Source organism: Mus pahari, chromosome 5 (genome assembly GCF_900095145.1).
Source record: "Mus pahari chromosome 5, PAHARI_EIJ_v1.1, whole genome shotgun sequence".
In the NCBI taxonomy this organism is placed as follows: Eukaryota; Metazoa; Chordata; class Mammalia; order Rodentia; family Muridae; genus Mus; species Mus pahari.
In genome coordinates this window covers 105,681,969-105,693,391 of record NC_034594.1, presented here as the reverse complement: position 1 = coordinate 105,693,391, position 11,423 = coordinate 105,681,969, and the positions used below count along the sequence as shown (strand labels likewise).

Genomic DNA, 11,423 nt, shown 5'->3' with positions numbered 1-11,423 from the left:
TTTCCAGCTTCTGGCTATTATAAATAGGGCAGCTATGAACATAGTGGAGCATGTGTCCTTATTACCAGTTGGAACATCTTCTGGGTATATACCCAGAAGAGGTATTGCATTCCTCCTTTGCTGGTGGGATTGCAAGCTTGTACAACCACTCTGGAAATCAGTCTGGCGGTTCCTCAGAAAACTGGACATAGTACTATCGGAAGATCATTTATACATTTAAATAGGAAAAAAAATATGAAGGCCACAGTACATTTGCCATTTACTAAGATTATCTGACTATCAAGTAGCATAGCTGAATCTGGGTCTTAGGGTGCTTTAGACAGAGTACTTTCTCACTGGGATATAATCATTTATTCATCCAAATTCCATAAGGAACTGAACTCAAAATTTGACCTACTAACATGGAAACTGACTAGGGTATCCTTATACTATCCAGCCCTTTAAAGTTTCACTAATAAAGTAGTAACCTGGCTAATAATATACCTGAGTTTGGAGTGCACAAGTCAATGAAGATACAAATTCAGTCACTCAGCTGCTACTCAGAGAATAAACATGAGATAATAGCACATGGGAAGTACTAATGACATATAAAGCTGCTCTGAGGACTGCATGGCTTTGTTCTTCTTAGCTTTGGTTTCAAACTTCTTTCCTCATTGTTACCATGAGCCATAGAGTAAGGACTCCCTATCCCAGGAACATACATTAGGAAAGGGAGGCACCCTGTGGATGCCCTTTCTTACCAACGGGCTGTTAGTGCTCGGGATGCTGCTTGTCTCCTTCTGGCTGCCAATCAGTCACTTGCTGGCTATAGATCAAATTTCTTCACTTATGCCTGGTGCCTGCGAGATGCCTGCGCCTAGAGGGAGCATTTGATGCTTTGAAATAATGTGTGGATTTCAGAATGGTGCCATTCTATTTTGGCACACATAGGTATTTAGTTCCCTAGCCTGAATGACCAAGGGTGACCCAAACAATATAGCCTCAGTCATCTTTCAGGGTTTTATTTATTTTAAAAAATATGCAAACATATGTGTAGTTTTCTCTATATAGTTGTCATTATTTACAGGGCTTCTGGTAACATCTTAATTAAGTAGAGAAGAAAAAAACTGAAGATTTAATTGTAGAATTGTTCACAGTTCTTTCTACAGAACACAAGGATCCAACTGAAGATGTAATAGTGATGGTTATAAACTTTTCAGCTGAGAAGCCATATGAGTTTGTGGTATTTGGTTATTGCTCATATCTTTGCTGTGTTTACTCTTGCTATATTTTAGTTTTGTTGATTATTTGTACTTCAGGCCTTTTGATGTAATCACTGCCTTTTTTTTTCTTTTTTCTTTCTTTCTTTCTTTCTTTTTTTTTTTGAAACACGGTATCATTGTATAGGCCTAGCTAGCCTGGAACTTGTAACAATCCTCCTGACCCCCCCCCCCAAAAATAAATTCTGTGATTATAGGGATAAACTATGCCTAGTATTGGTCCCTGCATATTTCAGTATGCCTTGAGATGGGTCTGTCTAGTGTTCAAATGACTTTGTATGGATTACTTAGAAGTTTTGATTATATTTTATGTTCTCCAGTATTAAGATAATATGTATAGTATTCAAGGAGAGTGGAGTAAAGAAGGGGAAGGCCCCAGGTCTACAGAAGCTATAAAGAAGGCGGTGATAAGCAGACCTTCTAATTCAGTCAAATGAGGCTTTCTCGGTGTGCTTGTCTACATCTGTTTACACACAAACAGTGAGACCAGGATAAACAAGGTGTGGGTTTCACCACCAAGAACAGTTTAGGAGAAAGAAGGAGAAAGAAAGAAGGAGAAAGAAAGAAAGAAAGAAAGAAAGAAAGAAAGAAAGAAAGAAAGAAAGAAAGAAAGAAAGAAAGAAAGAAAGAAAGAAAGAAAGAAAGAAAGAAAGAAAGAAAGAAAGAAAGAAAGAAAGAAAGAAAGAAAGAAAGAAAGAAAGAAAGAGAGAAATGAAAGAACAGAGGGAGGGAGGGGGGACGGAGGGAGAGAAGGAAGGAAGGACAGAGGAAGGAAGGAAGAAAGAAGAAAAAGGTAAATTTCTAAAGCTCTCAGCTCTTGGGCATGCCCCTATCTGAAGGTTATAGCTGAGCTCCATGGGACTGCTCCACTGCTATAAAAATCCCATTCACAATAGCTCTTTCCCCAAACCTGATTAGAAGGGACAGGTAGACTGTTTTGAGTAAGGCACATACACAGCTTGAATCCTTTCTAATTGTCTGTCTAGGCAAGTGTATGGCCCTAACTTGACATTTTGAGAGCTTATATCTTCAGTCTTAGTGTATATTGGTTTTGCCTTGGGTACCTCTCTGTTCCTGTCTCTGAGCTCTCCTACTCTGATCTCATTGTTGGCAGAGCTGAAGCCACAGCTGTGATAAATCCAGAGAAGTGTGCACCCCTCCTGTCTTCCTGCCTATCTTTGAAAGGTACCTCCAGGCTGCCACTGTACTACTGTGTCACACAACCCGCAGCCACCATTCCAGGCAAAATCTTTTTAAGTCACTTTCTGCTTTAGCGATTTAATTTTTAAATTCTCCCCTCCTTTTAACACCTTCTCTAGCAACTCCAATCCATCCTCTGGCTTATCTGGGTCAGCAAGGGTCTGATTTTATGCACAGCACTGTCAGACCACAAATCCGCTACAGCTTTTCCTCTGTGAGCTCTTCTGTGTCTGTCAGCATCAGCAAAATGCATAATAAGGAAAATAAGCCAGAAAGGCTAATAACACTCATCTGAATAAAATAATCTCTTTGACTGCTTCAGTTCATTTCATTTTAATCAAGGTGCCAAGAGGGAATTTGGGTTTGCATTTTTTTTTTATTTATTTTATTTCTTTGAATTCAGCTTCTCTCTCGTCATTCGTTTGCTGTCAAACCATCACCAAATGAGCTCCTTTATCACACACATACCTGCTCTTTTTCTCATTGGAGCCTTAATAACATATATTGAATGATGAATTTAAATCATTCAGAGTTTTGTCCATCATCGCAGAACTGTTATCTCAAAGTGAGAAATTGTGTTCTTAGATGCATTGACAATTGCCAGCTTTTTAGAAATTGGCAGGTCTGATAGGGATTCTGCTCTGGAGTGGAGGCTTTGGAAGTTGCTGGTGCTACTGGGATTCTGGGCTCCCTTTGAATTCTTTCTTGTCAGCCTCGGCACACAGTTCCCACTGAGGAACACAGGACTATTGTTCTACCTTGTCTCTTTGGGAAGGGATAGTGGAATACTGAAGTCTGCTCTCCTTTCTTATTTCTCTCATGTCTTCCTAGGGACATGCAGCTGCTTGGTTAATTGCCTGTTGTTGTCTTATCCAACTGTGATTTGCTAAGGGTTGTGCACTTTTAGTAGGCTGCACTCTTGGCTGTGACCCGGTGCCTGTTGAGGAACATGTTGGAACTGGATGAAAGCTAAGTCTTTGTTTGTTTGGAAATGAAAATACTAATATTTCTCCCATTTGCATAGTGTTTTGTGTTGCTAAAGTTCTCTTGCATCCATCATTTCAGCTGATCTACAACAGCCCCGAGAAAGGGCAAATAATAGACTGTAGACCCAGAAGAAAACCTCAGTACAGCAATGCAGAAGCTCTAGCCATCCAACACCAAGATCGAGCTCTGCAGGGCCATAGAAGTGGCTGTAGTTAATTAATTGCCATCCCATACTGGAGGAGCTTCTGGGATCTTAGCAGTGATCTATTGACTGTGTTTCAGAAGGTAGATCAGCATTGTCCATTTTGTAGATGAGCTGGTAGGAAACTGGCGGGACAAGTGTTTTTGTATGTGAGCTTATTGAAACAACCAGAAGAAATATGAGGGGGTGGGGAGATAGTATATAATGTACAGATTTTATGATTGTGGGACTGCTTTTTATCTTGGCCATCTTAGAAATCTTCTTGGTCATCTGTTCAGAAGTGTCTGAGCATCCATAGGCGTAGCCTCTATTGAGGGAGAAAAGCTGGACTCTTGTCTTCAAGTTTATGTTCGCAATTCAGTTGTGCAGGTTTATCTTGGCCGGTGCCTTTGTAGTGATAATCTCTTTTGTAGTTGTACACTGGTTTATGACTCTCTGGGTTTCCTTTCTTTTGACTAAAGTCATCTTTTCTGCGACACAGTGTGGTATTTTCTTGGTATTCCTCCTGAATTTTTTAAAGTAAGGAAAACACTTCTGAATATTTTGTTTGCTTTTTAGGGATCAGTTTTAAGGAGGTTCACGGCTGTGTTCCAGCATATTCCTAAGAGACAGAAACCCTTTAAATGTGCAGGAATTATACAGCCTGAGACTTGGAGTTGGGGAGAGGGGGAGAGAAGGAAAACAAAGACATTATACTAACAAATATTAGATGGAAAAGATAGACAGGTTTTGATCTCCTAACCAAACGAAGTTCTCCCAGTTTCATTGGGTCCAAATCAAGTAAGTCTGCAAAGCTACTAGAGCAGGAAGCCGTCCTCAGAGCCTCCTGGCTCTCCTAGGAAAGCACAGCTCACTGGCTTGCTTATTTCTAATCTGAAGAGTAGTGCAGCTTTGTTCTCAATGGCTGGGAAAATTGCCTGTATAGTATGCTTATATTTCCTTCTTCCACATTCTCTTCATCTTCCTTGCCCCACCATTGCCTTTAAAGAAAGAAAGCATCTATTTGTAAGAGGATAGTGTCTGAGAAATAATATTCTTCTGTGAATTCTTCTGTGAATTCTCTGTTTAGCCCTGTACCTGATTTTTAAATTGGATTGTTTATTTGGTGGGCTTAACTTCTTGGGCTCTTTATATATTTTGGATATTAGTTCTCTATCAGATGTGGTGTTAGTGAAGATTTTTTCCCAACCTGTAGGTTGCCGATTTGTCCTATTGGTTATGTCCTTTGTCTTACAGAAGCTTTCCAGTTTCATGAGGTCCCATTTATCAATTCTTGATCTTAGAGCCTGAGCCATTGGAGTTCTGTTCAGGAAATTTCCCACTGTGCCAATGAGTTCAAGGCTCTTTCCCATTTTCTCTTCTATTCAATTTAGTGTATCTGGTTTTATGTTGAGGTCCTTGATCCACTTGGACTTGAGCTTTGTGCAAGGTTATGGATTGATTTTCACATTTCTTTATACAGACTGCCAGTTGGTTCAGAAGATCCAAATACTGTGTAAAAAACTATAGTAGTATTAAGAGACTAGCGGCTCCTGGAAGAAACAGAGTAACTGTTGATATTGGTTTGTGTCTGCTGTTGTCTTCTGAGGCAGGGTCCTTCTTGGGTCCCTCTGGTCAGCCTAGGCTAACTTCAGATTCTTGATCCTTATACCTCTACTTTCTGAGTGTTGGGATTATAGCCACCATGTCTGGGTCATAGACTATGCTTTTAAAATAAACAGTTGCACTTTATATGTAGAATACATAAAGGTGAGAGAGACGGTAAGACAGAGAGAGAACAATACTTTTAAACTACAGAGTTTTAGAGTTTATTGGAATCAGTCATATGAAAAATGGGGTTTTGTTTATGAACTAAAAATATTCATATCAGAATTATGAATAAAAGTTGTAGTTTTCTGTAGTTTCATCATCACCAGTGTTTCTGTGTTAGTTTGGATTCTTCACGATTAGTAAAGCCCTGCAGGACAGAGATATAGCTCAGCAATAGAGTACTTACAAGACCCCGGTTCAGTCTACAGAAGCTTTTGCTACCCCTCCAAATTTTTTTTTAATTCATATATGAATAATGGTACTCTTGGTATACTTTCAAATTGATTTGGGTGTTTGCAAAAGAATAATATTTTTGTTTTAAAATTAAGCCATTAATATTACCTAGAGACTGTTCCCATTACAAATATTAATTATGTGAATCCTAATATTTATAATAATCATTGTAGCAATTGAATAATGAAATGGCAAGATTCAAGTGTCGATTCCCTAGCTACCCATAATCTACCATGAACCCAGCCTAGACCACCAACCTATTTGTCTGCTCTCATAAGAAGCACATAGAAACCAATTGTAAAATTGAGTCTCATAAGACCTTCCCCTTTAAAAACTATGTGTAATAGCCAGGTATATTCTATACTTACTGAAGACATGGATATTCTGCCAAGAGAAATGACCAGAAAAAATATATTAGAGTTTTAATGCTGCATGTTTTAAAAAATTATCATTGTATATGCATGTCACAGCACACATTGGGCCAACTTTTAGGAGTCAATTCTTTCCTTACACTGTGGGATCCAGGGATTGAATTCAGGTCATTAGGTTTACATGGCAAGTGCTTTTACCTTCTGAGCCATCTTGCCAGACCTCTTTAAATAGTACTTTTTAGGGGGTGGAAAAGATGACTCAGCACTGACTGCTCTTCCAGAGGATCCAGGTTCAATTCCCAACATCCACATGACAGCTCACAACTGTCTAACTCTAATTTCAGGGGCTCTGACACCCTCTCATAGATATACATGCAGTCAAAATATCAATGTACATAAAATAAAAATAAATAAATTATTTAGTAGTACTTTTAAATTTTTTTGTTATGTTTTTTCAGAATACTGTTAACCAGAACTGATTTGAAGATCACTTTGAAAGTTTCCTTGAATTAAGAAGATAGGATATCATTGAATACACATACTCAGATCTGTTACCATTGTGAATCTAGGATTGTTTTCTATTTACACCACCCTATCCCATTCTAAACATTTTAAAGAGAATAGATTAATTATATGTATCTTTACCCCCTTAACTAGGTTAACTTTAAATTTCCACAGAAGTCTTTTTATTTCCCTAGAAAGTTAGTGGTCATTATGGTTAGTGGTTACTACTTAACATTGGTAATTTTGTCTGAAGACATATGATGGGAGGGGGCTGGGCCAGGCGTAAAACAGTTTCAATTTGGACTCAAAGGGTTGCCGATTTGAAGCAGCTTCTTAGATTTGGTTAGGTAAGTGTTTGGTTTGCTGGTCAGAAGTGTTCTCAAGCCCAGCGAGCTGTGGTGGCATTACTTGCTAATAGCTATTATTGCAGAATTTAAAAACCTCTGAATTGAGTTCTGAACTTACAGGTTGCTTGGCAGCCTCCAGCTCTGAATGGAGATAATGCTCTTCTAAACTCACGAGTTTTGTGCCAAGCGTCTGAGTGAGGGAAGGAAAAGAAAAGAGATGGGTTCACAGGTTTGACTCCTTTCTGTGGCCACGCGCACCCTTTGAGGTTGCAGGCTTGTCCAGTGCCACCGTTGCTACTTTGCAGTCGTCACTTAAACAGAAGCTCTCACGTTTCTTTTTGCTTTGCCTCTCCTCAGCTTTCAGATCACCTCTTGACAAGTTGTGAGCTATAAATTAAACAGCAATGTAAAGTACATTGAAAAGCAAGTCAAGCACATAGCATCCCACAGTGGGCAAACTTGTAGAGGTTTTCGTTTGTAGTATTCCAGTGATTTTTTATTTTAATCTCTGGTAAATTATTTTTTAAATTTATTTTTAGTTATGTTCAGAAATGTGGCTGGGCAGTGGTGCCACATACCTATAATCTCAGCACTTGGGAGGCAGAGGCAGGTGGATTTCTGAGTTCGAGGCCAGCCTGGTCTACAGAGTGAGCTCTGGGACAGCCAGGGCTACACAGAGAAACCCTGTCAAACAAAACAAAAACAAAAAACAAAACAAGAGTTCAGAAATGTTCCTGTCTTCCTCTCCCATGTCTCTTTTTCCTCTTCTTGTTCCTTTTTACCCTATTTTAGAATTTTTCAAAAAAGAAAAAAATATAGTGCTATAGGTGTGCTAGTTTCTTACTACTATGGTCAAACAATGACAAGAAGCAACAGACAAGAAGCATTTATTTAACTCATGGTTATTGTAGGGCTCATCATGCCAGGGGATGCATGCAGGTGCTGCTTGGTTGTGGGAGTATGAGCTTGCTATTGGCTCTCATCTCAGAGAGAGGGTACAAAGTATAATAGCCTGTAGACCTTAAGGCTCATTGCCACAGTGATCCACTTCCTCCTGTTAAACCCAACCTCCCAAAATAGTAGGTGGGATACAAAAAGTGCAGAAATCCAGGTGCCTGGGGCTGGAGGCGTGTCACATTTAAACCCTAGCAGTAGGTTTTAGGGAAGATACCCTTGTTTCTGCTCCTGCTTTGATTACTGTGATTTTTGTGACATGGACTATAATTATAATCATAGCTGCTAGATCTGCCTGCTTGCTAACACTATTTTTTTTCCTTTGATTTCCCTGTAGAAAGGACCAGAATGTTCTCTCTCCAGTCAACTGCTGGAACCTCCTCTTAAACCAAGTGAAGCGGGAGAGCAGGGATCATACCACCCTGAGTGACATCTACCTGAATAATATAATTCCTCGATTTGTTCAAGTCAGCGAGGACTCAGGAAGACTCTTTAAAAAGGTATATGGATAGCTGTTCCTAATCACAAAGGCTCTTGGCTGGAACAGTAACATGACTTTGTAAATAAAAGAAAGGGTATTTTCTTGACTCATGTAACAGGTTTTCCACTGACCATTCTATCTCACATAGTCTTAAAAAAAAAATATTTGAAGTGGCAAATGTTTTAACCTTCCTAAGCTGAACTGATATTTCTGGGAAGACATGCCATGTTTGCATGGGGCAGCAGCATCAGCTTTATATAGTGATGCTCTTCTGGTGGCTCCCTGTGTGCTTTGAAACCTCTTGGGACTCAGGGCTCTTTAGAGTTGTATCATGTTTCTTCATCTAATTCACTCAGTAATTCCTCGATGTTTATATTTTGAACTTAGCTTTCTTTCCAAGTTTTGTCTTAGCCAACTTGGACTCGTGAATTTGCTTACTCTTAACATGGACTCCTCACTGCTTTCTGAAGTTTGTTTTTTATCTCGATTTGTCACATGTAGAATGAGCAATTAAACTAAAGAATACCTGAAAATAATTATCATAATCTTAAGACATTTTTGTCAAATATCCTTTTTTCTGTTAGTGCTGGAACTGGCCTCTTGGGAAGCCAGGAACCCCCTTTACTTGAGTTCTCTGTGGAGTTATTCTTTCATGAGGCTTGGCTATAAGTGGTAGCAGAGACCCTGACTACTGTGCATAGTGGCTGCCTTAGTCAGTTCTGTTGCTGTGAGGAGACTCCATGACCACAGCAACTTTCATAAGACAACTCATTTAATTAGGGCTAGCTTACAGTTTGAGGTTTAGTCCATTTTTATCATGGTGGCACACAGGCAGACATGATGCTGGAGAAATAGTTGAAAATTCTAGATCTTATTCCATAGACAGCAGGAAGACAGAGACAGAGACTGGCTGGCTTGGGCTTTTAAAACCCCAAATCCCACCCCCAGTGACGTACTTCCTCCAACAAGGTCACTCCTAGTTCTACAAAAACACACCTCCTAATCCCTCTCAAGTACTGCCACTCACTAATGACCAAGCATTCAAATTTGTGAGTTTTTGGAGGCCAGTCTTATTCAAACTAACATATATACCATGTCTTACTTTCAGTCTTTGACATTCCCCAGAGAATTTTTAGAAAGTGAATGTCACAGAAATTCACAGAAAGTGAATGTGTGTATGTAAATATATGTATAAATGTATGAAAAAATATATATTCATTGACTTATATCTAGAATTAAAGTTAGAGATTGAGTAAAGAGTCTAATAATCAGAATTATCATTGCTATATCTGTAGCCCTTAATCAATTACCTAGTTCTTAACATTGAAAAATGTTTCAGATTTGATTAGAGTTAAAATTAGTTCAGAATTTCTTCCATTTTTACTGGCTGGCCTGAACAAATGGCTGAGTACTATACTGTGTACTTAACTGCATCTATGAAGGAACATCCTCTGGGTTTAGAGGCAGGGTATTGAGGGTACAACATCTGAAAAAGAGGAAATTTCTATGTATCACATAGTAATGCCTATTCAGTAATATCAAATAGTAATACATGTTTCTATGATTGAAATAACTTATTTCAGACTCTGATCTCTTTTGCTTTTTGTGATCTTAACACCTGCTTATCTTAGCCCTGCAAAAGTTAGACTGGTAGTTTCCTCCTTCATTTTCTCTATCCATGTGAGAACAATACTTGCATGACAGGTTTTTACCTAACTCAATTTCAGACAGTCTCTCAGCTTCCTTTCCTTCTAGCTTTAGAGTGTATTAGTTCCTTTTCTGCTGCTGTGATAAAATAATACGATCAAGGGCACCTTACAGAGAAGGACTATTTGGATATATGGTTCTAGAACAGTAAGAGTCCATCGTGGTAAAGCATAGCATTTAACATCAGGCATGATGGCAGCAGCAGGAAGCTGGAAGCTTACATCCCAATGCAAGTGTGAAGCACAGAGAGTGAACTGGACCTGGAGTGAGGCTTTACCCTCAAAGCCTACCCCTTCTGACTACTTCCTCCCGCAAGTCCACAGAACCTGAACATCCCAAATAGTAACACCAGCTGGGGATCAAGTGCTCAAATCTCCAAGACTATGAAGAACATTTCTCATTACATCACTACAGAGAGGAATAAGCTGAGAGATTTGTAGCCTCCGCATCTCAGAGAAGTCTGTGGTAGCAATAGCCAGATACCAAAGCCACTTGTCATGGCTTTTCCAGTACTCATCTTCATTTCACCATAGACCTGGGGCATGTCACCTTTAGAAGGAAAAAACCTTCCACCAATGGCATTGCTAGCCAGGGCCTCTGAGTTGGCCTCTATAAGGCTGTGTTTCTATACTGATGATAGAAGGAAGAATTTACTATTGTTTATGATACTTTGTAGAAGAAAAGCAAACATATGGTAAGTTTGTAGTTAAATGCATTTTTACAAATGGAATACTCCTATGTAACCAGTTCCCTGGTCAGGAATCCAAACATTTCATTACTCCAAAAACTCCATCTTCCTTTTCCAAATTCTGAAAGCCCTAAGGACAGCCACATCTCTGATTTCTAAGAGCAAACTTTGATGTGCTTGGATTCGTACTTTGTTTGAGAAGAATAGTATAGACTTTTGGGTATGATTTCTCTCATTGTCTTTAAGTATATTATAATATTATATAAGTGCAGATCATAAGACTGTTTCTCAATTGTCGTTACTTGGTTTCAATATATTATTAGAGATATATTATTAGAGATATAAATAGGATTCAGTGATTCTCTAAACCCCCCGTTTTCCATTGTCTTGTATAGAGTATATTGCACCTGAAGAGTTAGAATCCCACTGATAAAGATATAGTAATTCGATAAGAGATCAAAGGAATGGCTATGGGCATCTTTTCTATAATATGAAGCTTTGTGCTCCCTGAATAGGGGCCTATTCCAGGTGCCCTTTCTCACGCTGGACCTGCTGTTAACTTGGAGAAGCTGAGCTCAAGACCTGGACTCCTTTCTATGCTTCAGTTCTCTGAAGTACAAAACAATGCTGAACGTGGTGGCGCATGCCTTTAATCCCAGCACTCGGGAGGCAGAGGCAGG

The 11,423-nt window shown here is 39.2% G+C and overlaps 1 protein-coding gene across 3 annotated transcripts in view; it reads left to right on the top strand.

The window, feature by feature from the left end:
* Positions 1 to 11,423, top strand: part of Srgap2 (SLIT-ROBO Rho GTPase activating protein 2) — a 233,408-nt gene that overhangs the window by 110,492 nt on the left and 111,493 nt on the right. For all 3 annotated transcript variants that reach the window (XM_021197309.2, XM_029538251.1, XM_029538250.1), the window contains exon 4: positions 8,205 to 8,367. In XM_021197309.2, the coding sequence (XP_021052968.1) occupies positions 8,205 to 8,367 (163 nt within the window). The remainder of the gene's footprint in view (positions 1 to 8,204; positions 8,368 to 11,423) is intronic.